The sequence below is a fragment of the Crinia signifera genome, chromosome 6 (assembly GCF_055691185.1).
Source record: "Crinia signifera chromosome 6, ASM5569118v1, whole genome shotgun sequence".
In the NCBI taxonomy this organism is placed as follows: Eukaryota; Metazoa; Chordata; class Amphibia; order Anura; family Myobatrachidae; genus Crinia; species Crinia signifera.
In genome coordinates, this window is record NC_139222.1 from 216,892,454 (window position 1) to 216,917,579 (window position 25,126).

The 25,126-nt window shown below is 44.7% G+C and overlaps 2 protein-coding genes across 5 annotated transcripts in view; one reads left to right on the top strand and one right to left on the bottom strand.

Annotated features, from left to right (window-relative positions):
- The window catches only part of ENDOV (endonuclease V), a 133,849-nt gene that overhangs the window by 102,012 nt on the left and 6,711 nt on the right, over positions 1-25,126 (bottom strand). The window lies entirely within an intron of this gene.
- Positions 1-25,126, top strand: part of LOC146008962 (uncharacterized) — a 105,251-nt gene that overhangs the window by 21,714 nt on the left and 58,411 nt on the right. For both annotated transcript variants that reach the window (XM_083148840.1, XM_083148841.1), the window contains exons 4-5: positions 6,215-6,391; positions 20,484-20,563. In XM_083148840.1, the coding sequence (XP_083004966.1) occupies positions 6,215-6,391; positions 20,484-20,529 (223 nt within the window). In that variant the 3' untranslated portion in view covers positions 20,530-20,563. The remainder of the gene's footprint in view (positions 1-6,214; positions 6,392-20,483; positions 20,564-25,126) is intronic.

The following is a 25,126-nucleotide window of genomic DNA, read 5'->3' on the forward strand; positions in this document are numbered from 1 at the left end:
GTGAAATGCAAACCCAGATTGTAATGGCTTATCATGGGCAGCGAGAGTCCCTCTGGTCACAGTCAACACAAGTTTTTTCATTTTATCTGTGTCAATGACGACACCTAAGCATGTGGACACCCAATTAATGTACTGCTTCATTCACCATGCTTCAGGCCAGGGGCCCCGCACTGCTGCTGCAGTGTTTTGGCACACACTACTGTTTACAATTGGAGTCCACGTGGATGGTCAAGTAAGGCAAAGCATTCAAAAATGGAATAAAATCAGGATACATGCGAGGATACAGATTCTCTGGTCACTCATGTAAACAGGTTAGTTAAATGGCTAATGCCCTTCATTTTAAATTCACACACACAGTAGACTAGAACAATTACCAGAGAGTGGTGTCTCACTTATTTTGTCCCCACAGTAATATATGATACAGATGCCTGCAGTCTCCTGCTGGCATTGTAAATATACGTACACCTAGTAGACTAGAACAATTAGGAGCCAGAGGGATGTCCTACTTACTATGTCCCCACAGTGGTATATGATGCAGATGCCTGCGGTTACCTGCTGCCAGTATTTCTGTGTCCCCTGGTCTGGGGTACTAGCTCACACAGTGCCCTGCGCCATGGATATGCCCCATTGATGGCACCACAATGTGTAGTCAGTCCTGCACTCCACAAGTCCAGCCACTCTCTTCTACAGAAATCATCCCCCCTCGTCACTTGGTCTTATACCCTCCCCTCTCTATTCATATTCCAAGCAGGTCAGTCAGAGTGTCAGAGAATGAGGTGTGGAGATGAGCTGTCTGGGTCAGATTACCTGCAGCTCCATACAGAACTCTAACCTACTTACCCTAATCACATCTGATGGGACAGTCAGAGGACCTAGAACAATGGGGTTATTTACAGTAAATAACTCTCTGCCCAGGACTTATTCCTGGTAACAATTACATTTGCTCTAAAATGAAAGTGTAAATCCAATGGTTACAGTATATGTGGGTCAACCGTCACCAGGTCGACTACTAATGGTTGACACCTGAAAATGGCAGACATGCCAGTTCAACTTTACCAGAAGTGTACTCCGTCCCCTCGCATGACTCTCTACACTCACCATGCTCCGGGCACCTCACTGTGCTTGGCACACTATTATATTCTCACTCTACTCTATTCCTACTTGGATAGTAAAGTATGAACCATGTCGGTCTATATAACAACAAAATATGAAAAGCTTATGTCAGCCTTTTGAATGTCGACCATGTACATGTCAACATTAAGCTTGCGTCGACCTTCTGTCAATGCTAACCTATGGTTTGTTGACCATTTCCAGGTGTCAACCTAGTCACTGTCGACCAATAGTGGTCGACCTAGTGACTGTCAACCCAGGGACCACATACTAAACCAATAGAGGGCGCTGTAAATAAAGAGAACATGCATATATTTCTGACCAATAGAGGGCGCTGTAAACTATAGACATGACACATACATTTCAGACCAATAGAGGGTGCTGAAAACGTAAGATAACATACATACATACATACATACATACATACATACATACATACACTTATTATTACTAGTTATTTATATAGCAGCGCTTTACAGAGAATATTTGAACATTCACATATTATATTCCTGACCAATACAGTGTCCTGTGTTAGTTGGGTCACAATATGCACAAAACCATTTACTTTGCTGTAGAAAAGATGAATAACTAACAGATGCGCCAGGGATATATAGTATGTACAATCTGATAAATGTGAGCCACTCAGATGTGCATCTTCCAGATAACTGAAGAGTAAATGTTACATAAGTACAACATGAATACTCTTTATTTTAGGAAAATGTGATTGCTTTTGAGTAGGGATGGCCATCTGGTCATCAATAGTGTATTACTATTCAGTAGATCACCGTCATGTTTTTACAGATCGATGGTCATCCTTTGGCCTGTGGGAGAATTAAAATCTAGGGGCGGGGCTATGTGTCACGGCCCCTTGGGGAAAAGGCAAAATAAAAAATATTCATTTAAGCTCGACATCGATGGTTATCTGGTTTTCCCCCATTGATGGCAAAATTATTTGACATTGGCCATAAGCCATCGATGATTTCTAATCATCGATAGTCGATGGCCATCTCTACTTTCGAGTTACAGACTTGTTTTTGACTCTAGGTAGTAGCTTATATTAATGTGTCACCAAATGTGCTGTATGGTTAAGTTAAAGCTGTAAAATATTATTGACCATTCCAAAGTAAAATAAATCACCAGACTATATATACAGTGTGTTTTCTGTTAATATAACTTCCAATTTAATTTTCATACTTCTGCGCACAGAGAAGCAACAGCTTGCGAAATCACTTACTAAATGTACCATTAAATGTTGTTACTGATTCTGTAGGTGCTTATCAGTATAAATGTGTATACTTTATATGACTTATGTTTTCAAAACTTATTTTATAGTGAATGTATCATTTTAGTAATAAATAATGTTTGTTATTACCTTACTTTTCTTGTTTTACTCTAAAAACTGTACTTCATGGTAACAAATATTACATACATGTAATATGTATTGACCATGACTCCATTAAGCCAGTGGTTCCCAAACTGTGCCCCACAGCTCCCTGGGGTGCCGCAGCACAGTGACGGGAGCCGCAGCGCCAGTGTCCCTAGAAGCAACCTCTTGTAATAATTGATGCCGGGTGAGTCCAAGGAGTGATCGATCGGAGGGGAGTGGGGAGTGAGCGCCGTGAGGGTGACAGGGGATGAGAGCCAGGGGAGGGGCTGAGCACCGGGAGGGAGGCAGGGACTGAGCGCCGGGAGGGAGGCGGGAACTTTGACAACTTGTTAACCAGTAAAAGTGCAGGTGAAAATGGGGAGATCAAAGTGTACACCGAAAATGGCAAAGTAACTGCCTATATACTGTTCTACAATGTTAAAGTGGAAATTTGTAAGGGCAGTTTTGGCAAAGTAAAAGCTGGAAAAAGGGGGTGTGGACTTACGTGTAGGGTCCCATGCCATATACCTCTTATACACACACTATGTACCATAATATGTAGGACCACTTATACTATTTAGCACTAGCACCCCTTACACATTGTGCCACATGTAATGAGCCAAAATTCAATAAAGAATGAGACAAAATTCACATTATGCCGCACAGAATGAGACAAAATTCAGGGACACAGAGAGGGACAGAGTAGCGGAACAGACATTTGCGATAAGCCTGTAGAGAATTATCACATGTGAATAAAAGGATAGCTGTGATAAAGCGGTTCCTGAAAAACATAATAATAATTTTTACTACTTTTATCGGGAAGACAGGTTATTATATCTAATGCTATGATGTACTAAGCCTTGGAGAAAGATAAAGTCCCAGTCAATCAGCTCCTAACTTCCATGTTGCAAAATAACAGGAGATGATTGGTAGTTTATCTCTCTCTACTTTACAATTCTCCAAGGCTTATTACATCATCGTCATCGTTATTTTTGACCAATAGAGGGTGCTGTTGTAGTTGAGTCACTTGAAACCTACATTTTACTTTGCTGAAAACCTGTGTAAAACCAATAGAGGGAGCTCTGCTCTAGTTATAGCCTTATTTAATAGGATTTAACACATTTGTTATTGAACATTTTAACCAGTAGATGGCACTACAGACTGTATACAAGTAAGTGTGTTACTAGAAGCATAATACAAATAGGTCACGGGTCCAGGCTGCTTTGGAGAAGATGTTATTTCTTTTTGTCGGAGGCTTTTTTTTTTGCATTTTTATATAATAGCTTATTAACCATCTGTAGGACGGAGTGACAAAGTAGACCAATAATCAGTACTTCCCAATGTCATGTCCAGGCAGTAGTTATTAGTGACTAGATAGATACAGATCTGGTTTCAGGTTGTATTTGTGATATACAGATGGAGCCATCCTCGTCTAGCCGTCTCTGGCTAGCCATGGTGAGTCATGGACTCATGGCTATCCAAGTCCTACTGTTTAGGGCAGGGGTCTTCAACCTTTAAGACAATGTGGGCCACCTAAAAAAATCCAGTGAAGCCCGAGGGCCACTAAACTCTACTGCGGTATTTCGGACAGCCCCATAGAATCACAGCTCCCCTATAACATCAGCACAGTCCTTCATAGATAGTTGGCACAGCCGCCCATACTCAGCACAAACCCCCCCCCCCCCCACACACACACACACACCCCAATAGTCATCAGCAGCCAATTTGGGATCCAGTGCAAACAGTGAAATATGTGGCCCCCCATATATAATTTGATATTGAATAAATTGCACGACACCGTAGGCGCGCTCCCAAAAAGGGGTGTGGCCTAATTATAAGGGCATGGTCTAATTTTACACCTCTTTTGCAACCTGCATGACCAGACATTGGTTACCGCAGGAATGGTCTTTGTCCTCACACGCTTAAGTTGACTGAAGGCTGCACAGTGACATATAAGCATGAAGGCCCAACACAGTGATCTAGTATGCCTCACAGATCAATCCCAAACAATGAAAGGCTACTTAAATCAATATAAACTGTTACACATTGTGCATCACACCATAGTGTCCATTAGACATTATGCCACACACCGTAATACCTGTTGTACATTATGTCATACACCGTAATGCCCATTACACATTATGCCGCATACGTGATGCCCATTACACATTAATCCACACAAAATTATGCCCATTGCACATTATGCCCCACACTGATGCCCATTATGCCACAGACCATAATGCCAGCAGTACTCCTGCTTTTACATATGATGCCCCAGAAGTGCCCCTCACCCAATGCCCCAGCAGTGCCCCCACACAGTGCCCCAGCAGTGCCCCTAACACACAATGCCCCAGCAGTGCCCCTCACACACAATGCCCCAGCAGTGCCCCTCACACACAATGCCCCCAGTAATGCCCCACACACAATGCCCCCAGTAATGCCTGCAGCTTTGCCAGGTCCCCTGCTCCAGCCAGCTGTACCTCCTCATCCTGCAGCTTTGCCCGGTCACCATCCATGCCTCCTCCTGCAGTTTCGCCGGGTCCCCTCCGCCAGCTGTGCCTCCTCCTCTTGCAGTTCCTGCGCCAGGTCCCCTGCTCCCGCCAGCTGCGTCGCCTCCTCCCGCAGCTTCGCCGGGTCCCAACTCCCCAGCTCCCACCAGACGTGCCTCCTCCTCCCTCAGCCGCGCTGGATCCACTCCTCTGCCCTGCCTGCAGCCAATGAAAAATCGGGTAGGTGGCACCCGGGGGGACTCCATTACCCTGCCTCCCTCGGCAGCGTTTTCTTTTACTTAAAAAAAAAAAATCCTGTGCATGGCTGGCCGGTGGGCAGAGGGCCACTGAGATCAGCTCCGTGGGCCACTCGTGGCCCGCGGGCCATGAGTTGAAGACCCCTGGTTTAGGGGGTTAGCAGAGTAATCCTGTTAATTAATCCGGTACTTGTGTATTTGCAGGGCGCCCAATTTACATACGTACGGCACCATAGGAAAATATTGCATCGCATGCAATTTTGTGGTGCTATGCGATGCGATTTTCGTTAGTTAATTTTTAGTGCACCCCTGCCCGCGGATCACATCGCATCACATCGGATGCCATTTGCGGTATGGTGCGGTGCGATGCGATTTTTCATTGTATAAGCACCCATGCGATGCGATGAGATGTGATGGTACTTCATTTTAAAAGCACCCATGCACACCCCCACTATCCACATCACCCCGAAGCGTGGTGAGCGGACGCGGTTACGCGCCTCCCGACCTTTTCATACCCCCACTATCCACGTCGGCGTGGAGTTGAATTTACAAAGTGTGGCGAGCGCAGCGAGCCACCGCGCCCGAATCGTGGCGAGCGGCCGCAGAATACATGTAAAGTTAATCCGCGGCCGCTCGCCACACTTTATAAAATCAACTCCACCCCGACGTGGATAGTGGGAGTATGAAAAGGTCGGAGGACGCGTACCGCCGCCCCTCGCGAGCTCGCTGCGCTCGCCACGCTTCGGGTTCACGTTTATAGTGGGGGGGGGGGTGCATTTAACATTGTAAGCACCCATTAGGGTGCTTAAAAGCACCCTTTAGGGTGCTTATACAATCTTTCATCGCATAGGGGGCAAAAATCGCGTCGCATCACATGTCATCGGGTGCATGGCATGCGATGCGATTAAAACATCGCGCGATGGAGATCGGGGGCGCCGCCAAAATACCTATTTTTCTTTAAAACAACGGTTTCTTCATCTTGTGACCAACAGGAATACAACACAAGAAGTCCCATTCTCCATCTGTTCTGGTTTGAGCCAAGCGTATCCATGCTCCACCCTAAACAGGCCTAAACTCCACCCTAAACAGGCCAGGACAGTCATCAGTGATCAGGTGATCAACAGACACCAGTCAGGAGGTGTGTCGGCAGCATGTCGTCATATTCAGCAGTAAGTATTTATGTGCCGTAGTAAGAAAATAACATGGTTCCAGGTGTCACGTGGTAGGAGCTTGGTGGTGGCTGCAATACAACCTCCCTCTGTGCAGTGGGTTGAGTCAGGAACAGGCAGTTACTCACAGTAAGAGGGAATCCCGTATTGGCCAGGTCTTATGAAATGCAAACCCAGATTGTAATGGCTTATCATGGGCAGCGAGAGTCCCTCTGGTCACAGTCAACACAAGTTTTTTAATTTTATCTGTGTCAATGACGACACCTAAGCATGTGGACCCGCAATTAATGTACTGCTTCATTAACCATGCTTCAGGCCAGGGGCCCCGCACTGCTGCTGCAGCGTTTTGGCACACACTACTGTTTACAATTGGAGTCCACGTGGTCAAGTAAGGCAAAGCATTCAAAAATGGAATAAAATCAGGATACATGTGAGGATACAGATTCTCTGGTCACTCATGTAAACAGGTTAGTTAAATGGCTAATGCCCTTCATTTTAAATTCACACACACAGTAGACTAGAACAATTTCCAGAGAGTGGTGTCTCACTTATTTTGTCCCCACAGTATTATATAATACAGATGCCTGCAGTCTCCTGCTGTTACCTGCTGGCATTGCAAATATACGTACACATAGTAGACTAGAACAATTAGGAGCCAGAGTGATGTCCTACTTACTATGTCCCCACAGTGGTATATGATGCAGATGCCTGCAGTCTCCTGCTGTTACCTGCTGGCATTGCAAATATACGTACACATAGTAGACTAGAACAATTAGTAGCCAGAATGATGTCCTACTTACTAGGTCCCCACAGTGGTATATGATGCAGATGCCTGCGGTTACCTGCTGCCAGTATTAGTGCCCTGCGCCATGGATATGCCCCACTGATGGCACCACAATGTGTAGTCAGTCCTGCACTCCACAAGTCCAGCCACTCTCTTCTACAGAAATCATCCCCCCTCGTCACTTGGTCTTATACCCTCCCCTCTCTATTCATATTCCAAGCAGGTCAGTCAGAGTGTCAGAGAATGAGGTGTGGAGACGAGCTGTCTGGGTCAGATTACCTGCAGCTCCATACAGAACTCTAACCTACTTACCCTAATCACATCTGATGGGACAGTCAGAGGACCTAGAACAATGGGGTTATTTACAGTAAATAACTCTCTGCCCAGGACTTATTCCTGGTAACAATTACATTTGCTCTAAAATGAAAATGTAAATCCAATGGTTACAGTATATGTGGGTCAACAGTCACCAGGTCTACTACTAATGGTTGACACCTGAAAATGGCAGACATGCCAGTTCAACTTTACCAGAAGTGTACTCCGTCCCCTCGCATGACTCTCTACACTCACCATGCTCCGGGCACCTCACTGTGCTTGGCACACTATTATATTCTCACTCTACTCTATTCCTACTTGGATAGTAAAGTATGAACCATGTCGGCCTATAACAACAAAATGTAAAAAGCTTATGTCAGCCTTTTGAATGTCGACCGTGTACATGTCAACATTAAGCTTGTGTCGACCTTCTGTCAATGCTAACCTATGGTTTGTTGACCATTTCCACGTGTCAACCTAGTCACTGTCGACCAATAGTGGTCGACCTAGTGACTGTCAACCCAGGGACCACATACTAAACCAATAGAGGGCGCTGTAAATAAAGACAACATGCATATATTTCTGACCAATAGAGGGCGCTGTAAACTATAGACATGACACATACATTTCTGACCAATAGAGGGTGCTGTAAACTAAATACATGACATACATTTCTGACCAATAGAGGGTGCTGAAAACGTAAGATCATACATACATACATACATACATACATACATACATACACTCAATGCTATTTTTGTAGGAAAATCGGTTCAGGAACTGTGGGCGGCGATGTGGGAGGAGCTACAAAAGGGGCGGGGCATTACATAAAAAAGAAGAAGAAAAAAGAAAAACATAATTCCTCACTCCGTCACGCTTATTATACATATGCCACACACAGAGATTCCCATTATACATATGCCCCACACCGTGATGTCCATTATACATATGCAACACACCGTGATGTCCATTAAACATATGCCGCACACCGTGATGTCCATTATACATATGCCACACACCGTGATGGCCATTATACATATGCCACACACCGTGATGGCCATTATACATATGCCACACACCGTGATGGCTATTATACATATGCCGCACACCGTGATGCCCAATTATACATATGCAACACACCGTGATGTCCATTATACATATGCAACACACCGTGATGTCCGTTATACATATGCCACACACCGTGATGGCCGTTATACATATGCCACACACCGTGATGCCCGTTATACATATGCCACACACCGTGATGCCCGTTATACATATGCCGCACACCGTGATGGCCATTATACATATGCCACACACCGTGATGCCCATTATACATATGCAACACACTGTGATGTCCATTATACATATGCCACACACCGTGATGCTCCATTATACATATGCAACACACCGTGATGTCCATTATACATATGCAACACACCGTGATGTCCATTATACATATGCCGCACACCGTGATGCCCATTATACATATGCCATACACCGTGATGCTCCATTATACATATGCAACACACCGTGATGTCCATTATACATATGCAACACACCGTGATGTCCATTATACATATGCAACACACCGTGATGTCCATTATACATATGCCACACACCGTGATGGCCATAATACATATGCCACACACCGTGATGGCTATTATACATATGCCGCACACCGTGATGGCTATTATACATATGCCGCACACCGTGATGCCCATTATACATATGCCACACACCGTGATGCCCAATTATACATATGCCACACACCGTGATGGCCATTATACATATGCCACACACCGTGATGCCCATTATACATATGCCACACACCGTGATATGCCACACACCGTGATGCCCATTATACATATGCAACACACCGTGATGTCCATTATACATATGCAACACACCGTGATGCCCATTATACATATGCCAAACACCGTGATGCCCATTATACATATGCCAAACACCGTGATGCCCATTATACATATGCCACACACAGAGATTCCCATTATACATATGCCGCACACCGTGATGGCTATTATACATATGCCGCACACCGTGATGCCCATTATACATATGCCGCACACCGTGATGGCCATTATACATATGCCGCACACCGTGATGGCCATTATACATATGCCACACACCGTGATGGCTATTATACATATGCCGCACACCGTGATGGCTATTATACATATGCCGCACACCGTGATGCCCATTATACATATGCCACACACCGTGATGCCCAATTATACATATGCCACACACCGTGATGGCCATTATACATATGCCACACACCGTGATGCCCATTATACATATGCCACACACCGTGATATGCCACACACCGTGATGCCCATTATACATATGCAACACACCGTGATGCCCATTATACATATGCCAAACACCGTGATGCCCATTATACATATGCCAAACACCGTGATGCCCATTATACATATGCCACACACAGAGATTCCCATTATACATATGCCACACACCGTGATGGCCATTATACATATGCCACACACCGTGAATCCCATTATACATATGCCACACACCGTGATGCCCATTATACATATGCCACACACCGTGATGGCCATTATACATATGCCACATACCGTGATGGCTATTATACATATGCCACACACCGTGATGGCTATTATACATATGCCACACACCGTGATGCCCATTATACATATGCCACACACCGTGATGCCCATTATACATATACCACACACCGTGATGGCCATTATACATATGCCACACACCGTGATGGCTATTATACATATGCCGCACACCGTGATGGCCATTATACATATGCCACATACCGTGATGCTCCATTATACATATGCCACACACCGTAATGCTCCATTATACATATGCCACACACCGTGATGCACCATTATATATATATGCCACACACCGTGATGCCCATTATACATATGCCACACACAGAGATTCCCATTATACATATGCCACACACCGTGATGCTCCATTATACATATGCCACACACCGTAATGCTCCATTATACATATGCCACACACCATGATGCACCATTATATATATATGCCACACACCGTGATGCCCATTATACATATGCCACACACAGAGATTCCCATTATACATATGCCACACACCGTGATGGCCATTATACATATGCCACACACCGTGAATCCCATTATACATATGCCACACACCGTGATGGCTATTATACATATGCCACACACCGTGATGCCCATTATACATATGCCACACACCGTGATGGCCATTATACATATGCCACATACCGTGATGGCTATTATACATATGCCACACACCGTGATGGCTATTATACATATGCCACACACCGTGATGCCCATTATACATATGCCACACACCGTGATGCCCATTATACATATACCACACACCGTGATGGCCATTATACATATGCCACACACCGTGATGGCTATTATACATATGCCGCACACCGTGATGGCCATTATACATATGCCACACACCGTGATGCTCCATTATACATATGCCACACACCATAATGCTCCATTATACATATGCCACACACCGTGATGCTCCATTATACATATGCCACACACCGTGATGCTCCATTATACATATGCCACATACCGTGATGCCCATTATACATATACCACACACCGTGATGCCCATTATACATATGCCACACACTGTGATGGCCATTATACATATGCCACACACAGAAATGCCCATTATACATATGCCACACACAGAGATGCCCGTTATTTTATATATACACACATACACTCTGAGACAACAGGTTATGTAACACTGAACACACTGACACCATTTCTCATTAAAGTGGGAAATGTAGCACTGGGGGCTGGTCAAATCCCAACCGCAATATAAGGCAAACAAGACTGAGAAGGCCACCAGAGCAGGGACAAGCACCACAAGTACCAGCTGGCTCCAGCACTAGAACGGAATGCACATGTATTAATCCTGTACACGCCTCACCCTGCGCCCGGCTGGGAGGCTATGGGCACTAGTAGAGCACCCCCTGCCCAGGGGAGCTCATTCCACATCGCCTGCTGCAGTGAGCCCTGCTGGGCACAGCTACAACCCCACGGCGCGGATCAGGGGCTTCCACCAATGTAGCAGCAATGGGAACCTTGGGAGTCCTCATGATGACAGTCTCCCTGTTCTACAAGATAGGGACTATATTATTACAACTAAGACAGGCAGCTTTCCCTGTGCTGGGGGTTGGAGATGTTTGGGTGCCCCTTATGGAGTCAGCTGCAGGTAGCGAATACAAGAAGCCCATAAAGGGAAGTTCTCAGGAGCAGCAGCAGCAGGCAGGAGTCAGCAGCAGCATTCCAGGCTGTGCAGCCAGTGCAGGGAGCTGGCACACCCCAGCTCCGCATGTGCCCGGGACTAGGTCACACATGACGGAGCACTACATGTCAAAGTCCAGTCCAAACAGCTGCAGCCTGCAGCTAACGCCGGTCGCCGTACGGAGACCCCCGCACACAGACAGCAGGGCTAAGCCGTAGGAGATAACCCCTTCCCAGCCTCCGCCATAGGAGATCCGTGCAGGGGCAGGGAGAGGCGCAGTATTGCCCAGCAGGCTGCAACAGGTGATGTGACACACAGCGTGCCAGCGGCTCTCACTCACCCAAGTTGTGTCTGGCTGCCGGGCTGATCCCCATGTCTCTAGTCCAGCATCAACGAGCATCCCGCGGCGCCCATCGGCTAGCTGTCCAGTGTGAGACGTGAATGCTGCACGTCTCTCCTGGACTCCATAAACAGCGGGGAGAGGGGTGCGGGGAGCGGTCAGGCGATGCGGGTGCTGGGCGGCCTGGAGCAGGTTCCGGAACGCCGTTCCTGATTACGTCATTTTTAATTTGAGCTTCAGGAACGGCGTTCCGGCTGAGAAATAGCCCTGCATACACTTATTATTATTACTAGTTATTTATATAGCAGCGCTTTACAGAGAATATTTGAACATTCACATATTATATTTCTGACCAATACAGTGGTCACAATATCCACAAAACCGTTTACTTTGCGGTAGAAAAGATGAATAACTAACAGATGCACCAGGAATATAGAGTATGTACAATCTGATAAATGTGAGCCACTCAGATGTGCATCTTCCAGATAACTGAAGAGTAAATGTTACTTAAAGTACAACATAAATACTCTTTATTTTAGGAAAATGTGATTGCTTTTACGTAGGGATGGCCATCTGGTCATCAATAGTGTATTACTATTCAGTAGATCACCGTCATGTTTTTACAGATCGATGGTCATCCATTGGCCTGTGGGAGAATTAAAATATAGGGGACGGGGCTATGTGGGTGTAGGGGGCGGGGCTATGCTCCGTGTCACGGCCCCTTAGGGAAAAGGCAAAATCGAAAATATTCATTTAAGCTCGTCATCGATGGTTATCTGGTTTTCCCCCATTGATGGCAAAATTATTTGACATTGGCTATAAGCGATAGCCATCTCTACTTTCGAATTACAGACTTGTTTTTGACTCTAGGTAGTAGCTTATATTAATTTGTGTCACCAAATGTGCTGTATGGTTAAGTTAAAGCTGTAAAATATTATTGACCATTCCAAAGTAAAATAAATCACCAGACTATATATACAGTGTGTTTTCTGTTAATATAATTTCCAATTTAATTTTCATACTTCTGCGCACAGAGAAGCAACAGCTTGCGAAATCACTTACTAAATGTACCATTAAATGTTGTTACTGATTCTGTAGGTGCTTATCAGTATAAATGTGTATACTTTATATGACTTATGTTTTCAAAACTTTTTTTATAGTGAATGTATCATTTTAGTAATAAATAATGTTTGTTATTACCTTACTTTTCTTGTTTTACTCTAAAAACTGTACTACATGTTAACAAATATTACATACATGTAATATCTATTGACAATGACTCCATTAAGCCAGTGGTTCCCAAACTGTGCCCCACAGCTCCCTGGGGTGCTGCAGCACAGTGACAGGGGAGCCGCAGCGCCTGTGTCCCTAGAAGCAACCTCTTGTAATAATTGATGCCGGGTGAGTCCGAGGAGTGATCGCTGGGAGGGGAGTGAGCGCCTTGAGGGTGATGGGGGATGAGCGCCAGGAGAGGGGCTGAGCACCGGGAGGGAGGCAGGGACTGAGCGCCGGGAGGGAGGCGGGAACTTTGACAACTTGTTAACCAGTAAAAGTGCAGGTGAAAATGGGGAGATCAAAGTGTACACCGAAAATGGCAAAGTAACTGCCTATATACTGTTCTACAATGTTAAAGTGGAAATTTGTAAGGGCAGTTTTGGAAAAGTAAAGGCTGGAAAAAGGGGGTGTGGACTCACGTGTAGGGTCCCATGCCATATACCTCTTATACACACACACACTATGTACCATAATATGTAGGACCACTTATACTATTTAGCACTAGCACCCCTTACACATTGTGCCACATGTAATGAGCCAAAATTCAATAAAGAATGAGACAAAATTCACATTATGCCGCACAGAATGAGACAAAATTCAGGGACACAGAGAGGGACAGAGTAGCGGAACAGACATTTGCGATAAGCCTGTAGAGAATTATCACATGTGAATAAAAGGATAGCTGTGATAAAGCGGTTCCTGAAAAAATATAATAATAATTTTTACTACTTTTATCGGGAAGACAGGTTATTATATCTAATGCTATGATGTACTAAGCCTTGGTGAAAGATAAAGTCCCAGTCAATCAGCTCCTAACTTCCATGTTGCAAAATAACAGGAGATGATTGGTAGTTTATCTCTCTCTACTTTATAATTCTCCAAGGCTTATTACATCATCGTCATCGTTATTTTTTACCAATAGAGGGTGCTGTTGTAGTTGAGTCACTTGAAACCTACATTTTACTTTGCTGAAAATCTGTGTAAAACCAATAGAGGGAGCTCTGCTCCAGTTATAGCCTCTTTTTAATAGGATTTAACACATTTGTTATTGAACATTTTAACCAGTAGATGGCACTACAGACTGTATACAAGTAAGTGTGTTACTAGAAGCATAATACAAATAGGTCACGGGTCCAGGCTGCTTTGGAGAAGATGTTATTTCTTTTTGTCGGAGGCTTTTTTTTTCCATTTTTATATAATAGCTTATTATCCATCTGTAGGACGGAGTGACAAAGGAGACAAATAATCAGTACTTCCCAATGTCATGTCCAGGCAGTAGTTATTAGTGACTAGATAGATATAGATCTGGTTTCAGGTTGTATTTGTGATATACAGATGGAGCCATCCTCGTCTAGCCGTCTCTGGCTAGCCATGGTGAGTCATGGACTCATGGCTATCCAAGTCCTACTGTTCAGGGGGTTAGCAGAGTAATCCTGTTAATTAATCCGGTACTTGTGTATTTGCAGGGCGCCCAATTTACATACGTACGGCACCATAGGAAAATATTGCATCGCATGCAATTTTGTGGTGCTATGCGATGCGATTTTCGTTAGTTAATTTTTAGTGCACCCCTGCCCGCGGATCACATCGCATCACATCGGATGCCATTTGCGGTATGGTGCGGTGCGATGCGATTTTTCATTGTATAAGCACCCATGCGATGAGATGTGATGGTACTTCATTTTAAAAGCACCCATGCACACCCCCACTATCCACATCACCCCGAAGCGTGGTGAGCGGACGCGGTTACGCGCCTCCCAACCTTTTCATACCCCCACTATCCACGTCGGTGTGGAGTTGCTTTTACAAAGTGTGGCGAGCGCAGCGATCCCGAAGCGTGGCGAGCGGCCGCAGAATACATGTAAAGTTAATCCGCGGGCCGCTCGCCACACTTTATAAAATCAACTCCACACCGACGTGGATAGTGGGGGTATGAAAAGGTCGGAGGAAGCGCAAATACACAAGTTCCCTTAATCCTATTAAAGGACTGTATGATGATGGCTCCATCTGTACTGCAATTATACCAGACCATACATTATAGAATGACTGGTCTATATTTTACCATAAACAGTTACTATTTTTGTTGAAGTTAGACCCAAAACCTTATAACGTCTTTTGATGAAACATACAGTAATGAATTACACATAAAATATTCATTGGGGAATAAAGTCTTTGAACTAATGAAGCATTATCCTGAGAGTTACTGTGTAATTGGGACTAGGATATATGTACCGGGCAGCTGGTGAATTCCATATTATATTGTCTACTCTACAATATATGTCACTGCCCAGTTTATTTAGCGATATGCAATACATAAATATTGCAGCAAGTAAATCCTACACGTTATTACATCTGGAACCATTAGATGGCGCTGTGATCCTCTTCAGAATAACATTTGCTCTAAAATGAAAATGTAAAACCAATGGTTACAGTATAGGGCGTCGACAGTGTCTAGGTTAACAGTCACCAGGTCGACCACTAATGGTTGACACCTCAAGCTTAAAATTGACATGGACGACACTAAAGGTGCCCACAGACGCTACAATTATCGAATGTGTCTTTGTACTTTTTAAGCACAAATTGCATTTTATGTACAATTATTGGATGGTGTTTATGGGCTTGTGCGATGCTGTATGTCTAAAATTGTATGTCTAAAAAAGTACGTGCTGCACGTACTTTTTAGACTACATCTGAAATTAAACATTACAAACATGGGTTCATCACATGCATCCAAGTGCACATCTCATAGCAAGCTGTAAGAAAAATTGTATAGAACCATTGTACAGTCAAAAACGCATAGCACAGTACAATTGTAGCGTCTGTGGGCACCTTAAGAAAAGGTTGAGATGAGTTTTTCCCATTTCTGTGTCTATGTTGACATATAAGTGCACCACGTCCCCTTTGCTTAGCTCTCCATGCTTCGCCCACTGTTATAGTCTCACTCTATGCCCACTTGAATAGTAAAGTATGAACCAAGTTGTTCTACACCAAAAAAAAAAAAAAACAGGAAAAACTCATGTTGCCCTTATGAGTGTCAACCTTAAACTTGTGCCGACCTTCTGCCAATGTTGACCTATGGTATGTGGACCATTTCCAATTGTTGGCCTAGTCACTGTCGACAAATAGTGGATGGGATGCGGTCATTTGGTCGACACAAGTAGGTCGACATGGAAAAAAGTCGACATGGGTCTAGGTCGACATAGGAAAAAGGTCAACATGGTTCTAGGTCGACATGTCATTAGTTTGACAGGTCATTAGTTTGACAGGATCTAGGTCGACAGTCAAAAGGTCAACATGGGGTTTTTCACTGTTTTTTGAGCCAACATGTGCCGACAGACGGTATTTCATGCCCTACCATTCACTAGTGTCGAACTAATGACCTGTCGAACTAACAACATGTCAAACTAATTACCTTTCGACCATGGGAAAACCATGTCGACCTTTTCCCATGTCGACCTAATGGTGTCGACCATCATGCTGTAGACCAAATGATCCCAACCCTAGTGGTTGACCTATTGACTGTCGACCTAGTCATTATCAACCCAAGGAGGACTACTTACTTAACCAATAGAGGGCGCTGTAAACTAAAGACATGACACATACATTTCTAACTAATAGAGGGCGCTGTAAACTAAAGACATGACATACATTTCTAACCAATAGAGGGCGCTGTAAACTGAAGACATGACACGTACATTTCTAACCAATAGAGGGTGCTGTAAACCGAAGTCATGACATACATTTCTAACCAATAGAGGGCGCTGTAAACTGAAGACATGACACATACATTTCTAACCAATAGAGGGCGCTGTAAACTGAAGACATGACACACATTTCTAACCAATAGAGGGCACTGTAAACTAAAGACATGACACATACATTTCTTACCAATAGAGGGCACTGTAAACTAAAGACATGACACATACATTTCTTACCAATAGAGGGCGCTGAAAACTAAAGACATGACACATACATTTCTGACCAATAGACGGCGCTGTAAACTAAAGACATGACACATACCTATCTGACCGAATAGAGGATGCTGGAAACAAAAGACATGACATACATTTCCGACCAATAGAGGGTGCTGTGGTAGTTGTGTCACGAAATCTACAAAACACTTTGCTGCAGAACAAATGAATAACGAACAGATGCACCAGGGATACATGGTATTGTGATTTTTAGTGATGTAGTATTGGTAGCCACATTAGAGAGTCTTGATAATGGTAGGTAATACCTGTACGGCTGTTGACTCCAATATTACATGCTGCATGAAAGATCAGAAGATTTAGCAAAAGATCCACAGGAACGCAAATGGGATTTTAAGATAAATCTTTAATGAAGATGTGCGCTTGCTTGAAATCTTTTGTCCAGGACGGAGAAAAGATATCGAGGCTGATTTATCCTAATCTTAAGATCGCAGATCTTTCTAGTGTGTGGGCACCTTTATACCCTCCCCTCTCTATTCATATTCCAAGCAGGTCAGTCAGGGTGTCAGAGAATGAGGTGTGGAGACGAGCTGTCTGGGTCAGATTACCTGCAGCTCCATACAGAACTCTAACCTACTTACCCTAATCACATCTACAATCAAGGGACAATGGGCTTATTTACAGTACCCTCTGACCAGGACGTATTCCTATTAACAATTACATTGTACACAGTATAACCAAATAAACGACATAGTCCAAATATAACAGATACAATATAATAATTATACAGTCAAATACTATAATGCCCAGTATATAAATAATAACATATTGTTGGTTAGTGGAGTCCATGTATAGGACCAGGGCTAGGAAAGTACACTGTGCCATCTGTGTTGTCACAATAAAATTCATGTCAATATTTTCATGTGTCAACTGTTTGTTTGTGTTGATCTTTTGACCATTTACACCATATGCATATGACCCACCATCTGGATCCCCTTTCATTTCTGTAGAAGCAGATTGCTAATCAAATAATTTTAAGCAGGGGGTATAATGCAGCCTTTTCTACTTCATAGCCCAGTTATAGCCCTGCAGGGGCATATAGTGGCAGGATGGGAGCTCCCCCGAAATAACCTAAGTGCTAATTACACCCAGCAGACTGTCAGTGATCAGACAGCTGGTGGCTGACATCTCGTGCTTACCTGCTTGTGCCTGTCTCATTCATTGTGTTGTGCTGCGTCACCCATGACATTTCCTACACAGAAAGTGGAGCCACCCAGAGACAAAGAGGGTGAGGATTCAGGAGAGGAATGTGCTCTGCATTTCCCTAAATATTGTACTAAAAGGTAACAAGGGAGTATATCCTATTAGCAGTGATAACTCTGCTCGCAATCGCGCATAAAGTTATCACACTTATCGTCTGCTTAATGCAGGTAGGCGCACTGTCATTTTCTTGACCTATCCTATTTATGATAGCAAAAACAGGTGACCTACAACTTGTTAACCACTAAACGTGCAGGTGAAGTAACATTGTATAACAGGAAAGGCAGTGGTTAAAGTGGACATTAAAAAGGGGCATGTCCTTAAGTGTAGTGTATCATACCATATACCTCTTTTACACATTATGTACCACAATAGTAGGACCCCTTGTACCAGGCATGTCCAAACTGTGGCCCTCCAGATGTGTGAAACTACACATCCCAGCATGCCTTGCCATAGTTTTAGGATTACCTAATAGCAAAACTCTGGCAAGGCATGATGGGATTTGTAGTTTCACAACAGCTGGATGGTCATCATTTGGACATGCCTGCCTTATACTATCTAGTACTAGCTCCCCATTCACATTATGCCACAGGGAATGAGACAAAATACAGGGACAGACAGTGTGACAGCAGGAACATAGGGCTATTGAGAGTGACAACTGGGACATAGGCACTGAGAAAGTGACAGCAGAGAGAGAGAGAGAGAGAGAGAGATAGTAGGGACAAAGAGAGGGACAGCAAGGACTTATATTTTTACCCCAAAATAGTGATTCTCCCCAACTTTTCACCTGCTCATAGTAGCAGAAGAGAAATGTCCGATGAGTCCTGAGGAGAATTATCACATGTGAATAATAGAATATCTGCAATAAAGCTGTTCCCGGGAAAAAAATGAAATGATTTGCTTTGCTATTCTTACCAGGGAAACTGGTTATTGCATCTAATACTAAGATGACCGCTTAAGCCTTGGAGAGAGATACAGTGGAGGAAGATAAAGTCCCAGCCAATCAGCTTCTAACTTCCATGTTGCACAATGACAGGAGCTGATTGGTAGTTTATCTCTCTCTACTTTACAATTCTCCAAGGCTTATTACATCATCCTCATAATTGCCATTTTTCACCAATAGAGGGTGCTGTTGTAGTTGAGTCACTTGAAATCTACAATTTACTTTGTTGAAAACTTGTATACAACCAATAGAGGGAGCTCTGCTCCAGTTATATCATTACTAGTATTAAGGCCCGTCCATTTATGCTTATGCATCACTCGCCTAAGACGTTTGGTGCCGGAGTTTGCACATGCGCAAAAACATTGAAACGATCTAGCATCGCTCAGAACAGTCGCCCCAGGGGAAGCAGGAAATAGCGTTATCCATGTCATTTGTATTTATTTATATTTTCTGATTGCTTACAAAGACCTAACGTGGAATGGGTATGGGTCATTAGGTCGACAGTCAAAAGGTTGACACATGAAAAGGTCAACATGCATTAGGTCTACATGGTCAAAGGGTCGACACAAGCAAAAGGTTACCAAGAAAAAGGTCGACATAAGTTTTCATGTTTTTGTGTCTCTGTCAACATAAGTCGACGTGGACACCCTATAAGTGTGCCCTGGCTCTTCGCATGGCTCGCTACATTTACCATGCTTCAGGCACAACTCTATACCCACAGGGATGGTAAAGTCAGAACAAGTCGGTTTAAAAAATAAAAAAATTGACATTTTGACCATGTCCACCCAACCTTTTTCATGTCAGCCAATATTGGTCAACCTCTTGACTGTCGACCAAATGACTGCATACCTGCGGAACTGCACCCTATGGTACTGTGTATTGGATTGAGAGAAACATCTTTGTCTTCAAGACGACAATTTCTTTATCTTGCAACCAACAGGAATATGACAGAAGTCTCTTTCTCCGCCTGTCCTGGCCAGTCATGAGGTGTGTCATCAGCACATCAACGTATACACAGCAGTAAGTGGTATTTATATGTTGTGGTAGGACAGGTGAGATGACGGCTATTGACAGTGCTAGAAATAGGTAAATGTAATAACTACAATAATCACAATAAAACAATAATAACCTGGGCAGTAATTACCAGTCACATTTAAAAATAACTGGAAGTTATTGAGGGCCCACAAATACCCCATTCACACCAGAAAATGCAGGGACCCACTCGGGAATTCGGCCCAGTGATCATGTTGGGGCATTCCCGGGTTGGCCCCTTTCACACCATAAAAGAACCTGGATTTTCTGGTGTGGGAAGGAGGCAGGGTGGAGGCGGGGATGAAGCAGGAGGTGAGCAGGAGCTGGGATGGTGGCGGAGGCCAGTGACAGTACTCACCCTGGGTTGCTGGTCCTCGGTGCAGGCCCAACTCGGGAAATTAGGCTGGTGTGAAAGTGGTATTAGTTAGTGTCTGCTCAGTTTGTAGATCCTGTTTGGTTAGTACAGTCAGAATACCCGCACAGTGTCTGTGTTAGTATTACATCTAGCAGATTAGTAGCAGGTTAGATCTCAAAGAAGCAGTTTCCAGAAACCCCTGCTTGCAGTCAGCAGTAATTACCTGCTGTGATGTTATACAGTCTGCAGTCCGTTAGAAGAACTGTGCTGTCTGACAGACACGGTTTAGCGTTAAGGCCCCCATACACTATGAGATTTGGTCCCGATTTCACCAGATTCAGATGAACCGGGCAGTGAAATTGGGCCAAATCGCATGTCCAGACCCAATGCGCGTTCCCATGTGCATCGGATCGGAGTCGGAAGGTCGAACCGGCTGCACATAAGATTGTGAGGCGGGCAGGGTCGGCGGACGCTGCGAGGTGGGTGACGGGGTACACAGAGGCGACAGAAGCAGGGGAAGCCGGAGCAGGGAGTGGTCATTGACGTGCTGCAAGTGAATGTGAAGTGAATGTGCAGCCTGTGATTGGCTGAGCTCTGTATTGTAGAAGACTTTCAAGCGTACCCTACCATTAGATGTAATACTGGGTCCTTAGGTAGTCGGATGCCTATCCATGGTCCTGGTTGCCAGCTGGCAGCTAGTTGGTGAGCTAGTCACAATCCAATCATTGATGGTTAATGGCCATTCCTACTTGTATCCCTTGGTCTGGGGTACCAGCTCACACAGTGTCCTGCAACATGGATATGCCCCACGGATGGCACCACAATGCCTAGTCAGTCCTGTACTCCACAAGTCCCGCCACTCTCACTGACCCTTCTCTAGAGAAATCATCCCTCTACGCCACACACACACACACCTGCCTGGTTTTATACTCCCCCCTCTCTATTCATATTCCAAGCAGGTCAGTCTGGGTGTCAGAGAATGAGGTGTGGAGATGAGCTGTCTGGGTCAGATTACCTGCAGCTCCATACAGAACTCTAACCTACTTACCCTAATCACATTTGATGGTACAATCAGGGGACCTAGAACAATGGGCTTATTTACAGTAAATAACACTCTGACCAGGATTTATTCCTATTAACAATTATATTGTACACAGTATAACCAAATAAACAACAGTCCAAATATAACAGATACAATATAACTATACAATGTAATAATAATACACGCAAACAAAAGTAAGCAGATGAGTATGTTGTGCATCCAGCAGCCCAACAGTTAAATATTCCTATAGGTTCCTCAATAAATCCTTCACCATACACCACAAAAAAACAAAGATTGGAATACAACTTATCAGGCGCGTGGGATCTTGAAGGATGCCAGGATTCCTCCCGTATAGCAGGTCATATAAATGAATGAAAGAATGACATATGATGGTGAATTACGTCTTTCCAAACACTAATCAATTTAAAGACATCATAAAACAAGCATTTTAAAATACAAATAAAATCAGTTAAAAAATGACAAGCACTAGGATTCCAGTGAATAAATCCCTTAATAAACAGAGACTGGCAATTACCGGGAATCGGGACATCTGTCAGAATGAACTTAGGTCTACAGTCATTAGGTCGACCCCACTAGGTCGACTGGCAGGAAGGTCGACCTGACTTAAGGTCGACATGGGCCAAGGTCGACATGACTTAAGGTCGAATTTGCATAAAGGTCGACATGAGGAAAGTCGACTGGTCATAAGGTCGACATGGGTTTTTCACTGTTTTTTTATCCGAATGTCGACACAGTCGACATAGACACAGTTGGCAATGAGAATTGGACCCTTGCATCACTCGCTTCGCTCGCGATGCTTCGGGCACGGTGCCTCGCTGCGCTCGGCACACTATTTTATTCTCCCACCACGCGCTAGTGGATGGTAGGGCATGAAATACCGCCTGTCGGCACATGTCGGCTCAAAAAACATTGAAAAACCCATGTCGACCTTATGACCAGTCGACCTTCCTCATGTCGACCTTTATGCAAATTCGACCTTAAGTCATGTCGACCTTAAGTCAGGTCGACCTTCCTGCCAGTCGACCTAGTGGGGTCGACCTAATGACTGTAGACCTAAGTTCATTCTAATAGATGACCGCATCCCCAATTACCGGATATCAAGGAACTGACAGCAAAGCAGTTTAAAGTGAGCATAAATGTCCTTCCACAGTTACAAACTCTGCTGGGCTCTTTGTATAGATGTCTTCTGGTTCCACTGTCACTTTAGCCAGAAAGGAGACAGTGGAACGGGGCTCCTCTCCAGCGTGTTTCCCCACGCGTGATGTGATGACTTCACACGTATAACGGAGAAGCTGAATCAGGATAGAGGAAGAGAGACCAGCATACACTGCTGCTTCCGTTGTCTCCGAAACATCCCAGGCCGCCCTAGCATGCCCATTCACCCGCCCATCCTGTACACAGTAGCCAATAGCCGGCTCTGTGTACAGTCAATTGAATCAGTGGAGGGATTTGTCGTCCCTGCCATGGCCGCACCCGCGCTGCAGCTGACTCGCCTCTGGTGCTCAGCCAGTGGGCAAACGGCAGGCAGCAGCATGTCAGTGCGTCGAGCGGGTGCCGGCGCCCACACAGACCCTGCTGTGGCTTGCTCCTCCAAGCGGCAGCTTGGGCTGCAGTAGTTACACCACTGGTTTGTACCTGTGGAAGGACATTTATGCTCACTTGAAACTGCTTTGCTGTCAGTTCCTTGATATCTGGTAATTGCCAGTCTCTATTCATTAAGGGATTTATGCACTGGAATCCTAGTGCTTGTCATTTTTTAATTGTTTTTATTTGTATTTTAAAATGTTTGCTTTATGATGTCATTAAATTGATTAGTATTTGGAAAGATGTACTTCACCATCATATGTCATTCATTCATTTATATGACCTGCTATACGGGAGGAATCCTGGTATCCTTCAAGATCCCAAGCACCTGATAAGTTGTATTCCAATCTTTGTTTTTTGTAATAATAATACAATCCAATACAATATTGCCCGGTATATAAATAATATCATATTGTTAGTTAGTGGAGTCCATGAATAGGACCAGGGCTAGGAAAGTAACTGCAAGGGCGAGATTCTATGCTATGCGCTAAATGCGCATGTTTTATTTGCGCACCACATCGCCGCAAATCGCCAATTTTAAAATCGCATTTTTCAGTCAAAATGCGCATATTTAATGTGATGCGCATTGGAGGCTGAAAAGTGCGAAGAGGGGCGATTTGCAGCAAAGTGGTGCGCTGTATTTAGTCCTGAAAATGTGCGATTTTCATGTCTGAAAATCGCACATTTGCAGGACAGCGCAAAGTGTAAAAAAAAAAACGAGCGCGGGGTCCCCCGCCCGAGTATAACCAGCCCCGGGCTCACTGAGCCGGTGCTGGTGACATAAAATCAGGGTCCCCGACAAATAGGGGTCCCCTTGATTTTATGAAACCAGCACCAGACTCAAGGTCCGGCGCTGGTTCCCAAAATACGGGGGACAAAGTGACTAGGGGTCCCCCGTATTTTAAGAACCAGCACCGGACACAACCAGCCAGCAGGGTAATGCCACAGCCGGGGGACACTTATTATATAAGCTCCCGCGGCCAAAGCATTAACCCCCTGGCTGGTCAGCATGGGCAGGGGTCCTGGGGAAGTGGGGACCCCCCCAATGAAGGGGTCCCCCCCCTCCAGGACTTACCAGCCCATGCTGATAGTCCGGGGCTGTCCCCGATGCCCCTGGCCGGTGGGCATCGGGCTGATGATTTGTGTAAAAAAAAGAATTAAAACTATTGTTTTACACTGGCGAACTATGAGTCCCAGCAAGCCTACCCCGCATGCTGGGACTTGGGGAACCACAAGTCCCAGCATGCGGGGCATTAAAGGGCCCGCTGGCACTTGTAGTTCTGCAGTGAAAAAAATAGTGCACAAAATCACACTGACACCCTGTAAAATAAAACTTTAATACACACAAAACACACACACACTGATACTTACCTACCTTGAGCCCGTAGGTCGGTCCCTGGATCCTGGGTCCGTCCTCCGGGGCTCCAGGGCAGAAGAGTCCGGTTCCGGGGCCTTGGTCCTGGTTCCGGGGCTGGTCCTGGGGTTCCGGGGCAGAATCCGGGGTCCGGGATCCGAGGTAGTCCAGAGGGGTACCTAAGGAAGCAAATCC